The sequence below is a fragment of the Tamandua tetradactyla genome, chromosome 4, assembly GCF_023851605.1.
Source record: "Tamandua tetradactyla isolate mTamTet1 chromosome 4, mTamTet1.pri, whole genome shotgun sequence".
NCBI lineage: Eukaryota > Metazoa > Chordata > Mammalia > Pilosa > Myrmecophagidae > Tamandua > Tamandua tetradactyla.
Window position 1 is genome coordinate 102,752,644 of NC_135330.1, and position 26,007 is coordinate 102,778,650.

Below are 26,007 nucleotides of genomic sequence, written 5' to 3' on the forward strand. Positions count from 1 at the left end.
CGCGGCCACCCTTGGCTCTCGGCGCGGCGGCCAAGGCGCCCGCGGGCCGGACGGGAGCCGGCCGCGAGGTAGGAGCTCGGGAGCCGGCTTGGCCGCAGCTCCCGGGCGGCGCGACCTTCCCAGGCATCCCGGGCGGCGGGCGGGGGGTGGGGGTGGGGGTGGAAGACGTTGGTCCCCGAGGCCCGCCCTGAACCGCAAGTGTCCTGAGACCCGCTGGCCCTCTAGCCGCGCGCGCGATCCCCCGCGGCTGCCGGCTGGGGCTCGTCGGAGCCCGCGGGATCCTGGGCTGGGAAACGCGGGTCTCCTTTGGCCCGAGTCCTGTCATCCGGCCTCTGGGCTCTGCGCCCGCTGCGCCCCACGCGGGGCAGGACGAGGCTCTTAGGAGAGGGAGACTCCTCCAGGCTGCCTGCGGGCGGGCCCCTGGGGCCACGGCACGAGCCCGGAGTTGGGAAGAGAAAGTTGACGGTGCTCCTGAAAGCTGTGTGCTGTGCGGGGGAAACTGAGGCCCTGGAGAAGCGCCTTGCCGGGCTGCCCTGGCGCTGAGCTGGTTCGCGTCGCTGCGCTTCCCTCGCCCAGCACCGGCCGCTCGGAGGGCGGCGGCCTCCCACCGCTCCCGCTTTGGATTCCAACTGGAAGCTTCCCGGAGCAGGTCGCGTTTCCCTGGTGGAAAAACGTGGTCTCTTCTGCTTCCCCCAGCCGAGAAATTAATTTTCCCAAAGAACGAGAAAGGCGTTGTTTCTGTCATTTCTGAAGCTAGACCCTGGTATAATTTGAATGAGGGGCAAAACGGTGCTTAAAAGATGCAGTTTTCTCCCAGAATGAACTGAGATTCAGCATCAAGGGATTGAGAGAACCTTCTCGACCAAAAGGGGGAAAGTGAAATGAGACAAAGTGTCAATGGCTGAGAGATTCCAAACAGAGTCGAGAGGTTATCCTGGAGGTTATTCTTATGCATTAAGTAGATATCACCTTGTTATCCAAGATGTAATGGAGAGGCTGGAGGGAATTGCCTGAAAATGTAGTGCTGTGTTCCAGTCGCCATGTTTCTTGATGATGATTGTATAATGATACAGCTTTCCAAATGTGACTGTGTGATTGTGAAAACCGTGAGTCTGATGCTTCTTTTATCTACCTTGTCAACAGATGAGAGGAACATATGGAATAAAAATAAATAATAGGGCGAACAAATGTTAAAATAGATTTAGTTTGAAATGCTAGTGATCAATGAAAGGGATTAGTAAGGGGTATGACCTGTAAACTTTTTTTTCCTGTTTATTATATTTTTCTGTTGTCTTTTTATTTCTCTTTCTGAATTGATGCTAATGTTCTGGGAAATGATCATGATGATGAATATGCAACTATGTGATGATAATTGTGAATTGCTGAGTGTATGTGTTGGGAATGTTTGTGTTTCTTGTAATTTTTTTAATTAATAAAAAATTTTTTAAAAAGTTGCAGTTTTCTGTTAATACCCATCACTGTTCTCTTCTACTAGTTCTCTGAATAGTTATTTGTAGAATTTGATGTGTTTTGAGTTTGCCTTTCTTAAAGGGATTGAATTTGCATTGATGGTATAGTACGATCACATGTGCCATTATGCCTTTATTTCCTGCTAAGTTAAGGAAAGAAGTTTTGAAACATAAAGAAATGAACGTGTTGAGGTTTTTTCAGAGAGTCCACACTTGATGTGCCTTATTTTGTGCCTCTCCTCCTCATTTGTCTCCCTTTACCCCTGAAATGCAGGGGTGTGTGATTTTTCTTTTGGGCGGGGTTGGAATATTTTCTGGAGGTAGGTTGTTTAGGAACAGACCTAAAAGATAGGACTTGTTTGAATTCTCTGTCTGCCACTCTTTTGTGGTGTGGCCTTGTGTGACCTTGGATAACTGCTTTTCCTCATCTGAAAAAGGAGGCTGGATTAGGATTCACATATCTTTTTCTAAGTGAGTGCTGGATGTCCATACTTTATTGCTTTAGTCCTTGGTTCTGCCTCTCCAAGCTGACCCCTAATGTAAAACTTGGTGTCTTGTACTTTTTACTTGCTGGATCAAGTGCTGTTGCTGGTTTAAACTTTTTTTTTTTTTTATTCATAGAGAGGGAGGATTCTTGGAATCTGGTTATTAAACAGACTTCTTGGTGGCTGAAATAATTTTCTGCTGGCATTTGGTATGACTTTGGACATTGGTGCTCAGCTTAGATCTGTCCCCCCCCCATCCCACTCCCACAACGTGGTGAGCCTGGAACACTTTTATGAGGAACAGAAATTATTGCTTGCTAATCAGGGAGAAAGCAGCTGCATAATTAGAAAAACATACTGAATTGGTTATTGTACTCTCCTATGTTAATGAGTCACTTTTTCCTTAGTCAACATGTTTTAGATACATGCCCCAGAAATAGTTGATTTTTGTCTAAACGTAGGAAAATAGAGTCTAGTTTTCCCAAACTTCCTAGGCCTGGAGAGAGAGGCCTGGTAATTTGAACGTTTAACAAGTGCCCCAGGAGATCCTGGCCAAGCAGATTTGGGACGCCGTGGACCAGATGTATTTTCACAAAGTGAAGGCAGCAGCATGGGCAGCACCTGGGAGCTCGGGAGACCCGCTCAGGCGCCACAGGTGGCCTGAGAATGGGAATCTGCACTTTAACAAGATCCCCAGGTGATTTGTGTGCAAGTTTATGCTTGAGAAATGCTAGACTAGTCTGCGGTGAGCTTAATTAGCATTCCATACTCCACGCCGGACCTTGTTCTGATTGCTTTACATGCGTGTTCATGATTCAGCGTCATCATAAGCCCATGCATTTGTTGGTGATTGCCTTCGTATAAAAAACCAGAATATTCTTGATGTTTGCCTGTACAGGTGAGAGCCCCTAGCTTCTGGAGCCCTGCTGGTGGCGTAGCTTCTGACCCTGTGCCCTGCTGCCCGTGAGCCCCTTTCCACACGCACCCTTTGGTGGCTCTCTCTTAGGTGCCCTGCACAGCCTACTGTCTGAAGGGAGAATTTGCCCAGTGGGCTGGTTGTTCAGCTTAGGCCTCTGAAAAAAACTCATGCCGTACGGTGTGGCACATGTGTGGTTGGGGTTACTAATTTGGCGCTTGTTTCTAATGCTTTCAGAAAGGCTGGTTCAAGTGACACTCAGGCAAGGTTTTTGACATGGCTTTTGGCAGGGAGGTGGTGGGTAGGAGAAGAGGTGGTGGAGCTATCCTCCCCTTCATCATCTTGGGGCCCTTTTCCTCTGGAGCAGTGTGGAGGGGGCAGCTCTGCTCTCAGAAGAGCAGTGGCCAGTCATTTAGTCATTGGCAGCAGGCTGGGAGCAGGGAGGCTGCAGAGAGCCTACTCACCGTGAACCCGTACTGCCCCCAGGGATATGAGGTGTCCACCATAAGCTCCAGAGTCTTCTTCCACGGAAACCTGCAGATGCGTGGGGGAACATGAAGTCCAATCCTGCTATCCAAGCTGCCATCGACCTCACAGCAGGGGCCGCAGGTAATGTCAGGGAAAACCCAGGCCTCTGTGTCGCTTAGTTGCCTGATCTGGTGAACACGGTGTGAAATTATTACTTTCGTCAGCCAAGAAATGATAGGTTATGACCCCAGCACGAGTCTGTTTAATGGAAGTGTAGTAGTTTGTTCGGGGCATCGCAGAAAGTAGAGCAGTAACTATTAATCTAAAACTAGATGAGTGGGGGAGGGTGGCCGCTGGGACAGCTGGACATCTCAGCTCGGAGAAGAAGTGAGGTCACTAGTCCGCTGTCGCAGGGCTGGGCTCTGTGGGCGACACGGGGGGCCAGTCCAAGTCTGGCTGTCTTCAGGGTCCTGGTAGTACAGAAATCACACCATGCCATGTCTCCAGGTAAATGCCCTTTACTGTTGTAGTACTGCCTGGGAAAGGAAGGAGGATGCTCTTCAGAAGTGTCTTTGGGAAATGAAACTGATTCTAGACCTTGTCTTGTCATCCAGAGCCTTGGGGCCAGGGCTCAAGGGCAGACAGCAGCTCCGCCCAGCACTGGCCTGCCGGGCTCAGAGGCCAGACAGTCTTAAGAAAGAAAGATCACCTTTAAAGTGGCAGGAGCCTCAACCGCAGGCAAAATGACAGCATTGGAAAGGCACGGGTGACAGTCACATCCTTTGGATTCCTGTCCTACATTGAGGACGGAGGAAGGCAGGAAAGCCCCCATTTCACCCATGAAAACCAGGGTCACCCCTCCTCTCCCTCCCCTCCACCCTAATACTTACGCTAGGTGCAGCCACCCAGAGGTGGAGCGGTCAGCCTGCTGTTTCCCGACCTCCTCTTATCCCAGGGGACCTCCTGGGTCAGCAGATCAACTGCCCCACCCCTCATCCTATCATTCACTTGATTTTTAAAAAGAAACCGTTGTTGAAGAACAAAGTATTTCTCCATGAGGCAAAGGTCTGCCAAGGTAAGATAATGAGGCAGGGCGAGGACTGACAAGCTGTGCCTGGCAACGAGCACAGCCTCCAGGTGGGGGGGGGGGGGGCCGGGGCAGCCCCCCACTCCCTGCATGCCTCCCCCTCCCTCACACCCTGACAGACCCTGAGAAGTTGCCAACATGTGATCTCTACTTTTGGCATCTTCACTTTGGAGTAATTGTGTGTCATGTCAAAGTCATGAAATTGTATTTCCTGAGTATTGTATCATCTCACTTTTGGGGAGAGGATAAGTCTCCCCTTAAATTTTGGTGACTCTGATAACCTCATTTAAACAGTTATTGTGTTTCCTGATGCAGACAGGAAAGGGCTGAGGTAGGACAGTCAAGTGTCGCCCAGAGCCGGTTCTTGAAGTGCCGACTCCCCCAGGGTCCAGGGGTGTCATCGGCTTGGTGGGGTTCATTCCTTTCCTACAATTCAAGATTTTTATTGGCGTGAATGCAGTTTAGATTTTGCTGCACTTACTTACTCTCGTTGTATAAAATCATATAGATGTAGAATTCAGAGGAAGCAAAGGCAGATTTCAGTCTGTCCCTTGTCTAAGCAAAAATCACTAATTGGTTGGAGGCCAAATTAGTTTTTTTTCAGAGGGTCAAATATTTAGCTCTTGGGGATTAATTAGCCAGGCTCCTTGTTTTTCTTCATCTGTTATTTTTCGGTACTGTGGGCATTTTGCTTAGGCAGAGAAGAATGATTAGCTCTTTGCAGCCTTTCCTCTTCCCTTTTTATGTGGCCTGTGTCACAAAAACGATAAGGACTATTTATTAGCCTGTCATAGGCATCGTGCTAAGCCCTTCCAGGTCATCTTATTTAACCCTCACATCAACCCTCTAAGGTGTGCACGAGAATCGGAAGTCACGGCACTTGTCTGGGGTCTCACAGTCGCCTGCAGACCCAGGCCTCTGCCCCCATTGCTGACCCCAACCACGGCAGACCTGTGCTTCCCTGGAACTATGTAGCGTGTCTGCCTCCCCTACTGAGCGTGAGCGCCTCGGGGCTGGGGTTGGGTGCTTAGCATGAAGGAGCCTGCCATGAGTCATTTACTGCCCTCCCCTAGATTTGGGGGGCGGGGGGGAAGGGGTCAAACCAAGGCAGAGGCAAGCCCTGGGGCAGGCTGCCCCTCCTCATTTCCGTGGCTCATGGAGGCTGTGCCCAGAAACAAAGGCTTGTCTCTGGCTGTCCTGGGGAGGGTTGGGGTGGCTTCAGGTCTTGTCCTCTGTTGTCCTGGCGGCAGGGGGCACAGCATGCGTGCTGACTGGGCAGCCCTTCGACACGATGAAAGTGAAGATGCAGACATTTCCCGACCTGTACCGGGGGCTCACCGACTGCTGCCTCAAGACCTACTCCCAGGTGGGCTTCCGGGGCTTCTACAAGGGAACCAGCCCCGCTCTCATTGCCAACATCGCTGAGAACTCCGTCCTCTTCATGTGCTACGGCTTCTGCCAGCAGGTGGTGAGGAAGGCAGCCGGGTTGGACAGGCAGGCAAAGCTGAGGTGAGTCGAGAACACCCGCACGTGTTGGTTTGGGAAAAGAAGGTGTGCAGTGTCTTAGTTTGTCCGGGCAGCTGCGACCGAGTACCACCCGGTGGGTCTGGCTTCAAGGAAGGGAATTTCTTCTCTCTCTGAGGTTTTGGGGGCTTGAAGGCCAATTTTTTTCAAGGCCCCTTGCTGGCATGCTGCAGTCCTTGGGGTTCCTTGGGTTGGACCTTTGCCTCTGTCCTGTGCCTGTCCTTTTGGCTTCTCCTCCTCTCAGGCCTGTCTGCGCACACAGGCATGCCCTGGAGATATCATGGGTTCGATTCCAGACCCCTGTGATAAAGTGAGTCCCACGAGGTTTTTGGTTTCCCAGTGCATTTAACAGTTATGTTTACCCTGTACTATAGTCTACTGCATGTGCGATAGCATTATGTCTAAAAAGCAATGTGCATACCTTAGTTAGAATGTGACACGGAGACTCAAAATGAGCCTCCTCTAAAAAGGGTCTTCTAAGATTGTCTTCATCAGGTGAGTTCACACCTTAACTAATACCATGTTCAAAGGTTCTGTTCACAAATGGGTTCACACCCATAGGCGCATGGATTAAAACTTGAACATGTCTTTTGTGTGGAGGATAGGATTCAGTCCCCGACATCATGCTGTTAGTGATACCTTATGAGGACGATTGTTTTCTTTCTTTTTTTTTTAAATATTTTTATTGTAAACAACAACAGACATATAAACATTCTTGACATACAAACATTCTTGACATGGTTACCATCAGTGGCTCACAATATTGTCACACAGTTGTGTATTTATCACCATGATCATTTTTTTGAACATTTGCATCTCTCCAGCAAAAGAAAGAAAAAGAAAAAACTCACATGTGCCATACCCCTTGCCATTCCCTTTCATTGACCACTAGTATTTCAACCTACTCAATTTATTTTAACCTGTTATTTATTTTTTTATCCATATTTTTTACTCATTTGTCCATACCGTAGATAAAAAGAGCATCAGACACAAGGTTTTCACAATCACACAGTCACATTGTGAAAGCTATATCATTATACTGTCATGTTCAAGAAACATGGCTACTGGAACACAGCGCTACAGTTTCAGGTACTTCCCTATAGCCACTTTAATACACCATAAACTAAAACGGGGGTATCTATAAAGTGTGTAAGAATAACCTCCGGGATAGCCTCTTGACTCGGTTCGGAATCTCTCAGCCACTGACACTTTATTTTGTCTCATTTCTCTCTTCCCCCTTTTGGTTGAGAAGGTTTTCTCAATCCCTTGATGCTGAGTCCCAGATCATTTTCTGTTTAAAGATAAGTGTGCTCTCTATGATTATGAAATCATGCACTGACAATGTATTAATCTTGGAAAACACATGCATTCCACAAAAGGAAAACCGTTCATAATTCACCACTGCAAGTGAACTGTGTGACAGTTTTGATATTCTTAGGAGAATGCTTTCCCAGTGTCCTCAGGGGTCTGCCTGTTGTGGGCAGAAGTGCTGGACAAAGTCATAGCTTGAGACCCAGAGTTTGAGTTCCACGAACATTATCTGCACGCAGAGTATTGGGTAAGTTGTCTGAGCCACGTGAGTGTGAGGAGAAAGGGTCAGCAGCATCTGAGGAGATGCAGGTTTGACACTGTATCTTTGGCTGAGTCTGCCCCAAGCATCAGACTTGGTCTAACTTGGGCCTCCTTAGGTACATATTACTCTGAGATGAAGAATTCAGAAACCGCTGGTATGCTGTTTGTTTATCCCTCCTTCGGGCATTTGTTTGTTTATTTATTTATTTATTTTTGAACATTGATTTATTTTTAAATCATTTCAAATGATCACATCTGCTCCATGGCTGCAGAGATCAGCCTTGCCAGTGATTTTGGTAGGAATACGAAATCATCTTGCAGCTACTGGTTCTGTAGGATGAAAAGCGGTTCCTTTTGTACAGAAATGTTCTCCCGGAATGCCCAGAGATCTAAAGTTATGGCCAATTCTAGGCAGGGATTCTGTCATGATGGATGATAATGAAGTTTGTAGTTCATAGGCATGGGGCTGGGTGAGGTCAGCCAGGGCAAACGTGCGGGTAGAGGAGAGGGCTTGGGTGCTAGGGACTAGCATCCCCCCCACCCGGCACGCATTGATCAGGAGGAAGGGAAGTAAAGACGCATGCAGGGACCAGCCACTTGGCATCCCACAGTGGAGACCAAACAAGCAGAGCTGGAGACAGCTGTCATTTTCTGCCGGCTTGCAGGAGCCACTGTCTTTTGCTTACATCATCCTCAGAGAAGGAGGGCATAGGTGAGAAGGTGGGAGATGGTGAGATGCTGGAGACAAAGTCGTTTCCTCCCCTCTGAGCAGAGCAGTGACTTCTGCCTGCCCTCCCCTCTCTTGGCTCTGTAAGGCTGTGAATGGAATGGAGAAAAGTAAAAGTATACGCTTGTCTCGGGGGAACAGTGTTATACCTTCAGCTACATTTCCCGACACTGTCTTCAGATCACCAAACTGGCGTCCCTGCCAAAGGGTTGGCAGCTCTTCATGGTGTGCCTCTCCTGAGAATCACTCTGTATACATTTCATTTATTTTATTTAGTGCACATGCTCTTTAGGTTGTTAAAGGCACTCAGAAGTCCTGCAGTAAAGAAACCACCCTGCTTACCTTTGTCTAAGAGAGTGCTCTCATCTCTTGAGTATGGGGACTTGTTTTTCATGCTGCAGGACAGTTATTGCTGGTTACCTGCTTGGTGAAATGCTGCCTCGGTGTTCACAAAGCTCTGACGTGTATGTATGAACTTTGTATGTATGTATGTCATGTCTTCAAGCCCTCACCGTGTCCCGTGAGGTGAGCAGAGCAGGTGATGCTAACTAACTCTGTTTCACGCATGGGGAAACTGAGGCTCAGATGCCTACATGCTCCAGGTCACCTGGGGAACAAGTGAGAGCCCTGGAAACCAAATCCATGTCTTTTGAGCCCCTGCCTTATATTCTTTCCATCAAACCACAGTTGAGGGTCTGGAAACTTTTTTGTAGGGGTCAGATCCAGATGAAAGATTAAGCAGGAGTGGTGAAAGGAAAGAACTGCTGTGAGGCTCTGGTGAACTTCTGCAATAAAATTGTAAATATTTGTCTGTTCCTGTTTCAGACGTTCTCCAGGGTTTGGCCTTTGGCTGTTCAAGGTTTTAGAAAGCAGGAGCATGTGGGTGCGTTGGTCAAATAGGTGACAAACAGCTGATTCTTACAAAATCCCGCCCTATGCCTATCGCTGTTTGGATTCCAGTTCTAAGCATTTGTGCTCAGGCAGAACTTGGGGCCCATATGCCTAGTTAGCACACTGGTAGATGAGCTATTAGAAAATCAAAGTCCACAGCGGATCTGATTTGGCCTCACTGTTGCATGGAAATAGCTTTGCTTGGAGTTCATTCAGATGCCCTAGCCAGTCCCCAGAGTGTCTTAGGGCTAATGGACATCTATATTTTATGGACTGCCAACTTCCTTCCAGCAAACTCTGCAAACGCTGCTTAATGACCCCATTGACTGTTGCCTATTAGCAGGGCTGATGGAGAAACCCCAAGGGAAACCTAGCCTGGATTTGCAGGCTGGCCAGAAGATGTTGAAAATTAGGCCAAGCTTTGGTTTTAACAAACGAGCTAAATAGCAGCGAAGTGGAGAGGAAGGGGTGGACTGAATGGCATAGGACAGAATTTCTAAGAGATGCAAGGCATTGTAAATACACTTGCCGCTCTGGCTCTCTACGTTAGTCTTATGGCTACTTCTCTAAAATCCAAGGGAAGACTTCAGGCAAGGTCTTGTTCCTGAAAAAAAACCTCACTCCAAGCCAACTGTTCTGAGAGGGTTGGGTGCGAGAAGCTGCTGGGCACCAGAGACCTGCCTTCTCTCCCTCGGTGGATAAGGCTAGACCATGGAGGCATGGGACAGCGGGGACAGGATTGGAAGTGGCCCAGATTTTGTGTTAGTTTCAGCACGGAGGTAACTTTGAGATCATTGAAGGGATAGGGCTGCCATTCACACTTTTGCTCATAGTTGGAGAAAATTGTTCCAGGGTCCTCTAGTCAGTGTCTTCCCACGTTCAGCATGGAAGTCTGTGAGGATGTCCCTGGTTGTCACAGTAGAGTGGGATTGGTGTGGACGGGGCTGATTGTCCCACTGTGAGCCCCCCAGTCCTTCCTGCACAGCAAGGAATCACCCCCTCCCCTCTTCGCAATAATCGCAATAATGCCAGTAGTTTGGCAAGGGATTTCCTTTTCTAATGCCCTTGAGCCTTCGAAGAAACCTTCCTGGCAATTTATTTCCCCTCATATTCTTTACTCCAGTTGGATTCCAGGGTTTCAGCCTCACTGTTGTGTCGGATATTGCCATGAGAGACTGGGGGACACTGCCAGTTTTGTGCTTGTGTCATTTATCCCTCTGTTTAGTTTGGATTTCCACGTTAGCCATTTTACTTAGAGCATTGAGTTCCTGATGTGTGCTGGCCTCACCCTCTCCCATCCATACCTCTGACCCTCCTCCTGCCTCCTGTCTTACTGAGGCTGAGGAGGCTGTCGGGAAATCTGTTTGTCGTGTAGCAACTTTTTGGTTAAACATTTATCCTGGGTCTCGTCCTGGTTGCTCCAAGTTGCGTTTGGGGCCTGTAGAGACAGCTTCAGGAGCCAGTGATATTTAAAGCTTAGAGGCAAATACACCTAAGTATGTTAAGTACTTGTTTTGGGGTGGTGGAGCTGTGAGTACTTTCTCCCCCTTTTCTTTTGTGCTTCTTTGTTGTTGTTGTTGTTGTTTTGTATGCTACTGTGTTTAGTAAAAAGAGTGTAGATCTTGCAGCAGCCAGAGCAGTCTGCATTTGAATCATAGCACTTCCTCTTACTGTGTCTTAGGCACATAGTGTCACTTTCCCCACATGAGAATCAGGATACTTCTGTCTGCCTCACAGAGTCACAGGATATTAGATGGAAGAGCAAGTGTGCACAAGTTCCTGGTGTGTGGTGGGTGCCCAGGAAGTGTTTCCCTCCTTTTCTCCTTACTCTTTTTGTCTTCCGCATGCTTTCTGCGTGGCGGGTGCCGACTGCGTGACTGGCTGACGGGGAGTTGGGCTTTTTTGCATGTGTCCCTTGCAGCGACCTGCAGAATGCCACCGCCGGCTCCTTCGCCTCGGCCTTTGCCGCACTGGTACTCTGCCCGACTGAGCTCGTGAAGTGCCGCCTGCAGACCATGTACGAGATGGAGGCTTCGGGGAAGATCTCCAGGAGCCACAAGTAAGCACGCTCAGGCACAGATGTTTACGTCGCAGTGTGTATTAGGCCTTGGTATATTCTTTTCAATTTTCCATTATATGAAAATTAAGCGGCATATACGGACGGCGATTTCTCCCCAAATATTGTTTCTCAGAAGGCAGTTTTCTAAGAGGACCGTATGTGGTGGTTGCTCTCACAACCACTTCGAATGCCTCAGGCGAATCTTTGCGGCCCCAAAAGTGGAGAAGCCAGCAGCTTGTACCCATCTTGCCCCTGGGTGATCAGGCCTGGTCCCTGACTCTATTTGGAGGCTCATAGCAGGGAGCTTTGAACTTTGTCTCCTAAGTGTCGCCAGCCTGTGTCTGGGAGCTGAGCCAACATGAAGTGTCGTTTGCATTCTGAGGTGAATGTCTGATGGCCATTCCAAGGTTCCACATAAGGGTTCTGCAAGCACCCAAGATCCTAGTGGAAACTTCCTTCCTGCAGTCCCTGCAGAGGAGTTTTCAGCCCCAAGTTCCGAAAACATTCACCTAAACTCTTGTAAACATAGCTACTCCCCAGTGATCAAACTACTCTCTAACTCAGTCTTGGAACCGGATTCTGGTTACCCTGTGGGACATGTATGTGTCGAACCCAGTGTACTGTATTTGATCACTGAAAAGCAATTTATTACCCTTATTAATCTCAAACTTGCTTTTTTACCTTGACTTTGGGTGTGTTCTGGTCTTGGGTATCGCTATGGTTAACTGAAAGCCTTTTGAATCTGGGGGGTGGGGGTGGGGGACCAGTAGATAACTGAATGATTCCTGGAGGTATCAGTTTGCATTCAGTGAGTGTTTGTCATAGTGACCTATTTTGTACACCCTGGAGATTTCATTAATACCAACTTGAATCTCTCATTCATAGCCTAGAAGTCCAAAAGTTAAATTTATACAATTTTTTACTGAAATATATATGGTAACGTGAATATAGACAGAAATCATAAGTTTGCAGCTTTGTAAATATTTGAAGATAAACATCCGTATGTAATCTAATTCTTAGATTAAAAAATAGAACATAAATGGCACCCAGAAAGTTTCCTCATGCCCCTTCCAAGTCATTTAAGGTATTTTAAAAAAATAATAATTATTTTTGGATAATTTTGGATAATTTGGATAAAAATCCAAAGGGCTGAGGCATATTGACAGCTTGCAAGAAGGTAGGATATACCAAGTCTGACTTTGCGTTTTAGGCACGGTTGTGCCCCACCCAGGGCTTTCTGATAGCCTTGGGGTTAAGACTTGGACCTGACTGATGGTGCTGAGTGGGATTACTTTGCTGGATTCCACATTATACGATGGAAGCTGGGTTGTAGGAAGCACCTGGCAGACAGATAAAGCCTAGGGAGCCTCTGAGGTCCTCAGAAGGAAGATGATCATGAAAGCATGTGGTCTTTCTCCCCTCACCTTTGAGCCTTCATTGTCCCTGCACTCTCTGAGAACAAAGTGAGGAGTGAGGCACTCACCAAGTTGCAGTTCTGGTCTCTAAGAACTAACCTCTTGGTGTGTTTTTGCATTGCAGGAGTTGTAACTCAGTTCTTTGCATCTCTTTTGTCTTGCCTTCATGTAAGGTGTACTCTTTTGCTCGCTTCGCTTCTCTGCACTAATACAAAATACACCCTAAACACCTGAACAAATTCCCCCCCAAATCTAGCAGATCAAAAGAAAGATTAAGGAGATAGGAATTGAAGAAGGAACGTGACTGAGCAAATACAATACCATTTAATTCGCTTTTTAAAAAACATTGTTATTGACAAATCTTCACACACATACAGTCCATACATGGTGTACAATCAGTGGCTCACAATATCATCACATTGTTGTGTATTCATCATCATGATCATTTTGAGAACAATTGCATCACTCCAGAAAAAGAAATAAAAAACTCATACAACCCATACTACTTAACCCTCCCTCTCTCCCTTCCATTGACCACTAGTATTTCAATCTACTTTTATCTCTTATCCCACCTATTATTTGTTCATTTTTTATCCATATTTTTTACTCATCTGGCCATACCCTGGATAAAAGGAACATCAGACACAAGGTTTTCACAATCACACAGTCACACTGTAAAAGCTATTCATTATACAGTCATCTTCAAGAATCAAGGCTTCTGGAATACATACAGCTCAACAGTTTCAGGTACTTCCCTCCAGCCACTCCACTACACCATAAACTTAAAACGGATATCAATATAATGCATGAGAATAACCTCCAGGATAACCTCTCAACTCTGCAATCTCTCAGCCACTGAAACTTTGTCTCATTTTTCTCTTCCCCCTTTTGATCAGGAAGGCATTCTCAATCCCATGATGCTGGGTCCCAGCTCATCCCAGGATCCTGTCTCACGTTGCCAGGGAGATTTAAACACCCCTGGGAGTCATGTCCCATGTAGGGGGTGGATACTATTTAATTCTTGCTGCATTCCAAGAGCTCCTTCCTTCAATTCTAAGTTTTTGCTTATTCCCTGCTGAAACATCTTTGGTGACTTCTAGCAATATATGCATCCATTTTAATAAAATTTGTTTGCCATAGAATAATATAGTTGACAAACCTTGGTGTAAGTATCCATAGCTCTTGGAAGTATTTCTTTCCCACAGAAGGATTCCCTTTGTTCCCCTCTTTGACTCACTCTCCTCCCATGCTCCCCAGGATGGGTTGTTGTCCTCTACTCCTTCCCTGCCAGTCACAGCTGTCTCTCCTTGTGTCTCCTCCCAGTACAGTTGGGTCTGTCGTGAAGAGCATCCTCACAAAGGATGGCCCCCTTGGCTTCTACCAGGGTCTCTCCAGCACTTTACTACGAGAAGTACCGGGCTATTTCTGCTTCTTTGGTGGCTACGAATTGAGTCGGTCATTTTTTGCATCAGGGAGATCAAAAGATGAATTAGGTAAATGCACTTGGGTGATAGCAGTTGGCTCTGAAGTTGCCCGTTTCTGACTGGGTACGGTGGCTGCCCCTCCTCTGGTCTGTGTGCCCCATTCTGGGGGGTGGGGGCCTGCACGGGGTCTAGTTTCTGGATGTAGGAAAGTCATGTGGTAGTAGGCAAGTGATGGCCCTTCCCCCAGGCTTTATCATTTCTTTAGACTGGGACTGAGGCAGTGTATCCCAAGTGTCTTGGAATTGCATTTTTTAATTTGTTCAGGATCCATTTTGGGGGAAGAAGAAATACAGAAGTTATTTTCCCCTTAGGGAAAATCACCTATAAATGACCTTGCAATAAGCTTAACGACTTGGTAGTTAATCTTCATAGAGTGAGAACAGTGAAAAGTACTGTTCTCGCCAGCCAATGCTGTTCAGCTGTTTGACACAACTGTAATGCAGTGCTTGGCTCATGTAAGTTGTTGCTTTTTTCTTAAATATCTTTCCATGTTTTTAATCTATTCAGGGAGTGAGTTAAGTTCCTAGACCTAACTGTTTTGTTTAAAAAGAGAATTTTGATTTTTCACCTGTAAGGAAGAGAGGGGACTATGGGTGCTTAAAATATTAAAATACATAGAGTTGAGAATGTAGAAAAAAGATGTGGCCACGCTCTGACATGGCCTTTCAGTGCCTCTCTTCTCATCCCCCTGGGCGTAGCCAGCCTGCTGTGGGTCATGGGTTCCGGGGTGGCCAGTCCTCTTAGGGGGTGGGGGGCACTCACTAGGGCTCCTTGTCCTGGTGAGACCCAGAGGTGGACATGGACTACCCAGTCTAACCTGGCTGTGTTCTTAGCTCTCAGTAGTAAGGGCTTTTGACAGTTTCCTTAAAGAATTGCATTTCTTAGTGTTAGCCATTTAATTTTCACCCATCTGCAGCCATTACCAGGTTGCCATTGGGAAATGTCACGTTATCTGTTCTTGAGACAAAATACCATTTGCTGTTTTTCTTCTCTAGGCCCTGTCCCTTTGATGCTGAGCGGTGGAGTTGGTGGAATTTGCCTCTGGCTGGTCGTATACCCAGTGGATTGTATCAAATCCAGAATTCAGGTTCTTTCCATGGCTGGCAAACAGTCAGGGTTTCTTGGAACCTTTGTGAGTGTTGTGAAGAATGAAGGTGAGTGTGCTGATTGCAGAACTGACTGCATGTGGGGCGGGGGTGGTTTCGCTGTTCCTCTCGTCATGGTTTAATGCGATGTGTGGCTGCTCTCTTCCCCCACTTCATGTTGGTTTCTTAGCAGTGTATATGTGTGTGTATAATCATATTTATACCTGCATTTGTGAATTTGCCTTTCTGAACCCCTTTCGTTAGCTTACCTTCATTATTCTCATAAAGTTCTTATTCCTACCTCCTGGGTCAGGCGCCTGTTGGCATGCTTTGCTCTAAATATTCTGGAGGGAAGTTTTAAAATATGGCCTTTGTCTAGGGGAGCAAACAGTTTGAGGTTAGCCTGGACTGCTTCACATAATATAGATATTATCAGAAGATAATCTCTAAATAGTACCAGTGCAGGAAGGTACAACATCTGTAATGCTAGGGCTTGGGGAATTCTAAGTGGGCTAAGCAATTTCTGAAGATTTTGCCAATTTTCAGAGTAATACTGAGGATGGGGTTTCTCTAAGTCCTTCCAGCACCCACTGCACATCTTAAAACCTGAGATGTGGACTCTGTTTTGGTTTTAGAGGATGGTAATAGTATAGAGAAACTGTGTTTAATTGATGTCCCAAGTAGAACGCAGACATCTTGTAAATTACTAACTGAAATTACATGCACTTTCAGTTTGCATGACACTTTATAATTTTTCCTATACTTTCATGATCTAATGTAATCTTCAGAACAACCCTATCCAGGTATTTTCTCCACTTAATGCTAATCCAATGCTAATATTAGGAAAAGACCTCTTTCCAGGCTCGTGATGCCCTGTGGGCCTCAATCCCCAGTGAAGTAGTGAAGCTGTCAAGCTTGCCACCTCAGCTCCAGGCTTGCCTCCATGTGGCTATGTAAGGCCTCCGCTCTGCTCCATCCATTTCACCAAGAGTCAACAAGGCGTGGACTTTAGTGCCTGTTATCTGAGCATCAGGGGAGCTGACATTGTCCTTATTTGCATTAGTGTACTTAGAGAAACCTAGAGATAAATCCGTCTATGCTTATTGGTTCTTAATGCCGTTGTCTGGACTTGTAAGTGTAAAAATACAAATACCCCATGCAGCTGCATAGGGAGTCTCCAAGGAGGTGCGAGTTACAGTCTTTGGTCACCCTTCTGTCTTGCAGGAATAGCAGCCCTGTATTCTGGACTGAAGCCGACTATGGTTCGTGCATTCCCGGCCAATGGGGCTCTGTTTTTGGCCTATGAATACAGCAGGAAGTTGATGATGAGTCAGTTCGAAGCATACTGAAGTGCCTTGGTGAACCTGGCTTCGAGTACACGTTTAGGGGCTACATTCATCTCAGGGTTTCACAGAGTTCAAGACCAATATGCAGTTATTTTGGGTTCATGGGAATTTTATGTTTTTGTCTTGCTTCTTAAACTTTATGGAAGGACCTCCGTTTCACATCATGTGATTTCTGCCCGTATTTTTACTGAAATAGAAAAGTTGCTGCTTTTGTCCTTTTGGAATATACAGGCTGAGCCAGTGGCCCTAAGTACCTTCTCTGAAGGGTCAAAAATAGCCATATCAGGGCTTTTGCATAAACCTATGGACATACTTGCATTTTGGTTTTGTGTTGAGTGAAACGTACAATTTGGTACCATGTTTAACCTCAGATATCACAGAAAAACCCAGTATTGACCATGTTCTGTGAAGATAGTTATAAATGATTGCTTATCCCATTTAAGATGTAGGGTCTCTTTTCAAGGCTAATTAACGTGTGTACTGTACTAAGCAGCTAAGGCTTTAAAAGTTTTTATGTAGAGCTTGTGAACCAAAATAGGCATCTATATTTTTAAGAGGGGATGTATGCCTGTCTACTGTTGTGGCTTCCATATTCTTGAATTAAAGTCTTGGGGTAGGCATCTTATTTTTCCCAAGATTTCCCACTCTTACTGGAATAGTGCCCATTTAGTTCCTAAGTGGGGTCGTCTTCCTCACTCGGCCTGTGTTCTTAGGTGTGGCCTAAAGCATCCGGCCTCTGGGGAGCAGCATGACCCTTACCCATGTCGGCTTCCTCTCTCACCTCTCCCAGAGAACCTCTCCTCTGCTGGGGCTTTAGATCGCAGCGGGAGTTTAGGGGAGGGGCCATGATGCTCTGCTGGGATGCAGACCCAATGACTGATGGCAGCTTTTAGCTTCTGGTTCCTGATGGCCCATCTAGGAGTCATGGAGCTACCCTGGACCACTCTCTATCCTCACTGCCTCTACCAATCATAAACCCTTCCTGGGAAAGTGCCAAAACCTTCACGAGAAGTCTTTGTTCCCTGTTTAGTTATGGAGTGACAGTACTTGTAGATGAAGTCCTCTCCTCTCAGATAGGAGTAAATAGACCTTAGGGCTTGTGTTAGGCAGTGAGGAATGTCAGGGTTAGTCCATCCTAAAATGTACCTTGAGGTCCTTAATTCTTTGCCATGCTGGAACCTTCTAAAATTGGATACTGGAAGTCAGTGAATTTTAATGGTGATTTTATACAGGGTGTGACTTGATAAGTAACAAAACAAAAGAAAAGCAATTCTTTTAAACTTTCCCATATGTATGCATATGTGTACTGACACAAAAACCCCACAGACTTGGGGATGGATAGCTGTTTTTTTGGCCGTGGGTTGTTCTTGTCATCCCACTAAAGTAAGCGTCGTCATTCCATGCTGCTCTAAGACCAGCAGAGTCTCTCAGTAAAAAGTGTTCATAACAGCAGGGCCAACAATTAATACAAGCCATACCACATGTGTCTGTCACTGCCAGTTTGTCGCAGACCTCCAGTTTCCCTAAACCTTTTTGCCTTCCGTGAGGCCTCTTTGGTAGCTATGCCCACAGTGACAGAAGCAAGAGGGTCAGAGAAGCAAGCTGCTGCAGACACATGGACATGACGTGTGGACATTCTGGAGGGGATGCTCAGCCTGGTACCTGAGGTGCTCCAGAGCTGTGGGCTGGCCTTCCATTTGATTTCTGTCTAAAAGAAAACAGCTTCCTATTTTACTTGTCTTTCCATACTCAAATGGTCAGTACCTCCCAAGTGCTGCTTCATCTGAGCCGAATGGATTAAAACAGTAGAAAATGGCCAGGCACTGAGTCCACGGTACCCTGCACAGGCCTATGGCCAACCTCCGCCTTTGTTAACAGAACTTTTGCTTCCACATTGTCTGTTAAAGATTTAACCAGGTATCTTGAAATAATTTCAGGCATGTAAGAGTGAGTAGGAGAGGAAGAGAATGAGTGGAAAGGATTTAAGTTGGGAGGTGTTTTTTGTTTTTGTTTTTTGTCATTCATTTGCTTGATTTGTGTTTAATACTGGAGTATAATTTGCACCATTTCAGATCTATATTTCAGAACAAAAATATGGTCACTTGAAATGGAATGAAAGGAATTTGGGTATTCTATCATTTACCTAATAGAGTATATTATGAGTTGTTTAAGTGCTTACGTCCCTGTTACGCACCCACTATTAGGAATGTTTATTAAGTATAGTAATATTAAAGGTGGTGACTTTATTACAAACAAGCATTAGTTTTCACCAGCAAGATTCCTGATATAAAATAATTTCATTGCTGGTAAGCTGACAAATAGACATGGTGTTTATCCCCTCTGCTGTCATGAACTTGGCCTCCTGCAGTTGCTCTCCACCTCTGCCAGGCTGTGGGTGGGATGTGACTGGACAGGAAGCCATCCTATTTTTAAAAAATAGTGAATATTAAGCTTCAGCTAATTCTACCCCAGGTTGCTAAGTTCTACTTAAGAAAACCAGTATCATTCTCATATATTAGGATGTTTCAGAGTTGTTCACACAACTAGTCACATTGGATTCAAAGAATGCAACACCCCTAAGAGGCTCTGAAACATTTTATGAGCAAAAACAGAAGAGTGTGTCAACTTATAATTGCCAGAAAGTCTAATGCATGTTGGAGGGTTAGGAAAGAAACCCCAACTGTAACCTTTCCTATTTCAAAAATCAAAATGCTTAAGATAAAAATTGAGGTTTTCTTTCCTTTTTATTTCCACTATTAAAACAGATCCTACCCTTCACTGAGCCAGCTAAATACTTTCTTGGTTCACCAAAGCCTCACATACTCTGTCTTCTAAATCTATTGCTGAATGAATTTGAAATGACACTACAACTTGCTCTGTCATAATACATGTTTCTATAAGAAATTACAGAGAATAAGGTTGTTTATAATGCGTAACTTGAAAGCATGTTCTATATGATCTTTTCCTCCAAGAGAGTCAGTAAAAGAAAAGTATATAACTTTATATACTTTTTTATAACTTTTGCCAGAAAAGGAAAAAACATTTAACTTGGCTGCTGCACTGGCCGCTGGAATACTTTTTTGGGCTATGTTTTTAAAAAGCACAACAAAATGCCCACCTGAGCATGGCAGCTCCCAGCTTTGTGGCCTAGGCATACTTGGGGCAGGTGCCCAATAGGATGATGGCAGCCCCAATGGCCCAGAGCTCAGCTTCCACCTGCGTGGCTGCATACCCTCCAGTCCTTCTCTACTGAAGTTTTGCTATATTCCCATTTCTTTTTAAATACCCACTGTGGCAATCTCCTGACATTCTGAGCTTCCAAACTGGTGGTCCAGGCGGCTTTTGTTGGTGTATAAATTACAAAATGGCTTAGTTGGAGTGGCCTGGCCCAAACACCCTCCCCCTTTCATTTTCCCACTGACTATTTTCTTTTACAATGTGTTTTTTTGCAGAGTGCAAGGTTTTTTCTGGAATGAGTGCTTCATTTTAGCAGAGATGCTGGTTCTTTTATGTTGATACCTTTTATTTCCTGATGAATTCAACATCATCTAGATTGCTGAGAGCCTTGCCAATACAAGGAAAAGCATTCAAATGAGGATAATTTCAAAAAACCAAAATAGAACAGTTTGGCCGTAAAATATAGTGGTGGGGTACTTAAAATGGCACCCAGTAGCAGAGAGAAAATTCCCCATGCACGTGAAACTGACCAGTGTTTGTAATGAAAAGGTGATCTTCCTCCACTGTATCCCCAAACCTGAGATGAGGTTGGTTGTGAACAGTTCATTCTACTGGGGCTGAGGATGGTGGATTTTAACATAGTAAATTACACTAAAAGCAAATATTCCTCTTAGTTATAATGTTATACAAAAGCAGAATTTACTGAAGTTTCTCTATCATTCATGTTTACTGAGATCCTTTTACCTTACAGGGGAATACATGTGTAATTCAAGAAGACTGGGCTTGTCAGTTCATGTGGTGTTTGGAGCTCCATACAGATGGGGAGGGAGGTAACAGTTCATGTGAAATGTATCTCATTTCTTTAATTTTAAAACTTAGTCTTTGCTGTCCCTCTGATGTTTGTTAACTCATGGTTTGTAAATCAAGTGGAGGAAGAAAATAGAGATGAGCTTTATAATCTGAAATTACGATGTGAAATCAAGGCATATATACATGTCCATTAAATATATTTAAAAAATGAAATTTTTAAAATATATTGGGACTGGAGGGGTCCCAATTTTTACATATCAGTTTTTTAATATGAAAAATCTCTTTCAAAGTTTTTCAAAGTGATAAAGTGGTACCCAATGTTCCTGTGTACTCTGTTCCAAATTTATCGGAATAACAAGGTAAAAACTTTATATGAAGAATATTCTTTTAAAAATAAAATAAAACAGTATTGACATTTTATTTATCTGTTTTTAATAGAATACTCCAGTACATTTGTATGTACACATAAATATTTGTGTATTAGCAAGGAAATAGATAAGGAACTAAATGTGTAGCAGGGAATGGGGAAAATATGATACTTTGCTAGGTGGAAAACTGATAGTTCAGTTACTAGCCATCAGTATAAACTCTAGATTATGCCTCATCAAAATATACCTCCACTGCAAAATCTTCACGGTAAATTTTCCATGTTTTTTGTTTATGGGGATTATCCAGTTCATTTCTGGAAAGATAAAGCCTAAAAATAGAAAATAAAAGTTTATTTTAGGGCTGAAAGATAAGTCATGCAGAGGCACCCTTGTTAGAGCTTTAAAAAATAAATATTTGTTTGCCATGATTAGAGTCTCCGCTTCTTTTCTGTTTTTTTTTTAATTGGCTTGTATATCTCTCTAGTAAGTTGCAAAATAATCTCAGTAACAAACATTCAGCAAACAAGGTTAACTGATTCTTTTAACATTGCCTTTTATGAGAATATTTGTATTTAATGAAGCAATCTAAATCCCTATATGTGACAGAAATTAACCCGAAGAGACTGGATATATATTTAAACACAGAGTAAGATACGGATAGCCTTTTAAATGATGAAGTTTGGCTAAACCACAATCTCATAACTAATAAAAACAGCTTGTCCAAGTAGTTTGGAAATTAAAATGTTAAGGAAGTTTTTAAAGCTATAAGAGAGTATAAGCGTGATCTAAGTTTTTGCTTCTCCAATATGAACATGGTGGTGTAAAGGGAAGAAAAATGTCCTTAATGACCACTCTTGAGTAGCACCAATTGAAGTTTCACCCAGACATCACTATTTGAGATACTTTACTCATGTTATGGGTCAAAGTTGATTATTCATATACATTCAAAAAAAAATTGGTAAAAATTTTCCATCAAGTCCCACGTTCACTATATCAAAATACATTTAATGTGTGTGCATTTTAAGTAGATCAGATGTTAAATTTACTGTGGCCTTACTGGGCTTGAAGTGTTATTAGATCCAGTTCAGATTGGAAGAAAAGGCTAGGATTGTAATGAGAACTATCAGTTCATACCACAACTATCACAATCACTTCTTCAAATCTAAATGAATAATTTACGAAACAGGAATGCAAACTCAATTTTTTACAGCTGTAGAACAAATATCCCTTAAGGTGGACTGCATTGTCTGGAATGTATTTCCAGATATGGTAAAAGGTTCTTTGGAATAATAATCTTCCAATCCAACTAATAATTACTTTTTTTTTTAACTACAAAAGACTTCCCACTTCAGTCAAAATCATTTTTAAATGGTGACTATTAAATTAATGATTTTTAGCTGTTCTCATGTACACTTGTGCCTTATAACTTCTGCCCTAGATATAAGTGTATCGATCAGCTTTTAAACTAGCTAGAGCATCTCTAGACCATACCTTATTTTAAAATAGGATTTAGTGGTTTTTGCTTACCTGTTAACCAATATTTACTGAGTGCCTCCTGTATGCTAGACACTGAGCAGATTTAAGTTAAACTTCCATGGGAGGGATTTATAACTGCGCCCAAGATTTGACTGTAATACTTTTTAATTTGTAACAGAGTACGTGGCATGGACCTTGAGGATAATGTGACAGTGCGTCTCTAGAATAGTTATTTTTTTTAAAAAACTAGATTAAGAAGAACAAAGCAATGAAGAATGGTGACTTGGGGATTTTTTTGTTTCTATAAATTGAGTTTACAACAATCAGTAAAAGACTTGCCATTACACCATATACTCATATATTGAAGATTAACTGCTTCTGTTGAATTATATTATAGCCATACCTGTTATCTTGAATGAAAGATGTATGGAACCAAAAGAAAAATGGGCAGCCATCATAGTATTTAGGAATATTCTAAAAAATAGGAAAAGAAAAGAAAAAGGTTATTTTTTCATAGTAAAACTGATACAAAGACATTTTGTAACATTCCAAAGGGATTAAATTTCTTTTTTGAGCATTTACGTATTTATTAATCAATTGTAGTTATTAAATATGCAGCATTCTACATGTAGTCTATAACAATACACACAAAGCACAAAAGAGTTTTTAAGAGAAAATTAGAAAAATAATTTTTCCATATTTATAAATTTAGAGACTGGTCTTTTAAAATAGTTTAGATTAGTGCTAAGCAGAATTTACTAAGGACCTAATGCCTTTTTATACCCATACATATTATCCATTTCTATAAGGAGCAGGTACATTGAATATTAACCATCATTATTAATGATAATAATGATAAAAATACTAAAATTTAAAAAAATGTTCCCATCTCATGATTCTTGACAATAGTAAATTCTGGATATTACCAAGGCCCCCCAGGAAGGCACTCTACACCAGGGTTTCTGCTTGGAGTCCCCTGCTAAAGATAGAATTAGATGAGGCTCCAAATTCAGGTAGCATCTGTCCAGTATAGGAATTATCCAGGTCACTTGCTCTAACACATTTACCATTTCACTACTCGGACAGATTGTATCCCAAAAGGGAGTAAGATGGGGATGAAGGAGGGCACAGGAAATAAACTTTACATTGATCAGTACTTATTTGTTGGCAGTTCTGATAGGAAAATGAAACTAATGAGGCTTAGAAATTTGTTGAATACAGAGTAACAGACATACTTTTCATATGCCTTGTCAATATAAATAACACTCATTCAGAGTAATGACAATGAAGGACCTATTTGTCATAAATGAAATATCGAATTAAATACTATTTGTAATGTATTATATATCAATTCAGAGGAAAGTAAAATCTCCCTCACATTAGAATATTTTATACACTATGTAGAATAATGTGTTTTAAAGATACAAAACATAAATGTGGATCACCGCTTTGCAGTAAAAAATGTACCTATGTTTTTAAACTTTAGGTTTTTATATTTTTTCTTATTTTAAAATTTAGTACATACCAATTGTACAGCATTTAGAAAAAGCAAATGAACAAAAATAAAAAATAAGTCACATATGTTCTTTTAAAAAAAATTTGTAGATCTAACTTACTGTTTTCCTTCCCCTCCCAGGTTTGGGGTTGACTCTCTCCTTTTAGCTCTCATGTTGGGAACTGTAGAAAAGGAAATCCCAAACGAAAATTATTCAAGACTAGACAAGCATAATGGCAGAGGTTGTTTCTTGGTTACTCACTGAAGAAGAGAGAAATTTGACTTTTATGTCATCATACAGAATTGGACAGTTGAGTAGATCAAATGTTATGTTGTCTCTTTCAGGGTCATGAAATCTCTGTGAAAGAACATATGGAACTCTATTAAACCTAGCTGGTGACCAGATGATAAATAAATATAACACTGAAGTAAATTTTCACTTATCTAGGCTTCCTATGTTTATCAACTGGTCTTGATCTTATAGCCCCATCACTATGTGTATAAATAAATGTCAACCATTGTTTCTGTAAAGTTGTAACACTGTTGTTTAAATTTTTAAAAGGTCAGCATTTTGGGGTTATGGCACAACACTATTAAAAAACAGTATTTAATTTTCTATTAGTTTTAACCAAGTAAATATTAATGCTGAGTTTGTGACCTAATTTTCATATATTGGGGCCTCTTTTGAGAATATGCTAAGAAGCTCTATTTCAAAGCTGCTTTTTGGCATTCAAAAAGCAATGCAGGGCAGGCCACAGTGGCTCAGCAGGCAGAGTTCTTGCCTGCCATGCCGGAGACCTGGGTTTGATTCCTGGTGCCTGCCCATGCAAAAAAAAAAAAAAGCAATGCAAAATTGATCAGGTTTTATCAAAACCTTGTGTTTGTTGAATGGAATCATAGGCCCTGCTCATGGAAGGCTGCTGGGGTGACCAAAGATAGGTCAAGTTTCTGGAATAAACAACTTTGAAGTTATATTAGGTATTTCTTTGTTATTTGTTCATACCACATAATAATGGCACCCATCATGTAAAAGGTCTGTGTTGAGCACTATGAAAAATATTGAAAAATAAACACAGACACAGTCAATGCCTTCAAAGCACTGTACACATACAAACAATAATGGAATGACATCCAATTAAGTGCTAATCTATATGACAGAGATCTAGTGTGATGTTGAACATTGCTGGAAAGATGTAGGATGAGAAAGCTTCACAGAGGAGGTAGGAATTGAGCAAGGCATGGAAGGATTTGTGTAAATAAAGAGCAGCACATAAAACAGAATCCAATCCAGACAGGAAGGGAAAACATAAAAAACACGTAACAGAATAGAATGTTGTGTTCCAAGGGTCAGAGGGGACCAGTTTACTTGGAATGGAGTCTGCAGGTCAAGTTACCGATGTAGATAAGCTCAGCCACGATAAGACCAAGTCTTAAGATCTCAAGGGCCAGGAAAATAAGCATGAAGTTGCCAAGGAATATGGTGGTGCATTTCCTCTGTGGCAAAGTAACTTGCTAACCGCCACGTAAAACTTTTATTTAGTGTTTTATTAGTCACAAAGCAACTTCACATATATTATCTCATTTAATCCTCACAGCACTTAAGGTGTTTATTTTATAGATGAGAACAATGAGCCAAAGATGTTAACCAGCTTTGTCCACAGGCGTGTAGTTTTGTCTTCTGTGCTGTATTATAGTTTTTTCACAATGAAACTATTTCAGGATGTATACTGTAGGACTTCATAAATTGCACTGTATAAGGAGAAACAGAAAGTAAGAAGACCACTGTAGAAATCTATGCATGAACAGATGAGGCCCTGGCCAGGGAGGGGCACTGAGAATAGAAAGGAAAGAAGACAGCAAAGAGAGATTTCAAAGTCATAATCAACAGAATTGATGACTACATGGATTTAGAGGGCCAAGGTGAAGAGAGAATCAAAGATAACACCGCATGTTAAGGCCTGAGTGAGAGAATGCTGGTGTCATTTGCAGAAGCAGAGGATAAATAAACTCTCTTGATAAATCTGGATTGACAAATGTTGGATTTGAGTTGTTGGACTGCATGTTGTAGCTCCCTGCATCTGCCATATTGCCAGACACTAGGCGCATAAGTATCTGTGGATGAATGAAAGAACAAATGACGATTTAAAGCAGGG

The 26,007-nt window shown here is 43.1% G+C and overlaps 1 protein-coding gene and 1 long non-coding RNA gene across 8 annotated transcripts in view; one reads left to right on the top strand and one right to left on the bottom strand.

The window, feature by feature from the left end:
* Window positions 1-23,675, top strand: LOC143681238 (mitochondrial ornithine transporter 1). Of its 6 annotated transcripts, none has more exons than XM_077158084.1 (7): window positions 1-68; window positions 3,357-3,479; window positions 5,676-5,934; window positions 11,061-11,198; window positions 13,937-14,106; window positions 15,093-15,251; window positions 16,407-18,662. In XM_077158084.1, exons 2-7 carry the CDS (start codon window positions 3,425-3,427, stop codon window positions 16,529-16,531), a joined length of 906 nt encoding a protein of 301 aa, XP_077014199.1. In that variant the 5' UTR covers window positions 1-68; window positions 3,357-3,424; the 3' UTR covers window positions 16,532-18,662. The 6 variants fall into 6 exon arrangements, with proteins under 6 accessions (XP_077014199.1, XP_077014200.1, XP_077014201.1 ...); XM_077158085.1 differs by lacking the exon at window positions 1-68 and adding an exon at window positions 506-649; XM_077158086.1 differs by lacking the exon at window positions 1-68 and adding an exon at window positions 1,470-2,651.
* The window catches only part of LOC143681240 (uncharacterized), a 20,202-nt gene continuing 15,104 nt past the window's right edge, over window positions 20,910-26,007 (bottom strand). Inside the window, exons 4-7 of one of the 2 annotated variants that reach the window (XR_013174484.1) lie at window positions 24,117-24,212; window positions 23,976-24,036; window positions 22,763-22,833; window positions 20,910-21,212 (exon numbers count right to left, since the gene is read on the bottom strand). This is a non-coding gene — a long non-coding RNA (uncharacterized LOC143681240). Of the gene's footprint in view, window positions 21,213-22,762; window positions 22,834-23,975; window positions 24,213-26,007 lie in introns of both variants that reach the window. The other variant, XR_013174483.1, reaches the window with a different exon arrangement.

What these genes read in the sequence shown, in the direction of transcription:
- LOC143681238 (XM_077158084.1), top strand. Translation starts at nt 3,425, where the DNA reads ATGAAGTCCAATCCTGCTATCCAAGCTGCCATCGACCTCACAGCAGGG. An exon ending in GAGATCAAAAGATGAATTAG is followed by an intron (nt 14,107 to 15,092) that starts GTAAATGCACTT and finishes TTTCTTCTCTAG; the next exon opens with GCCCTGTCCCTTTGATGCTG. An exon ending in GAGTGTTGTGAAGAATGAAG is followed by an intron (nt 15,252 to 16,406) that starts GTGAGTGTGCTG and finishes TCTGTCTTGCAG; the next exon opens with GAATAGCAGCCCTGTATTCT.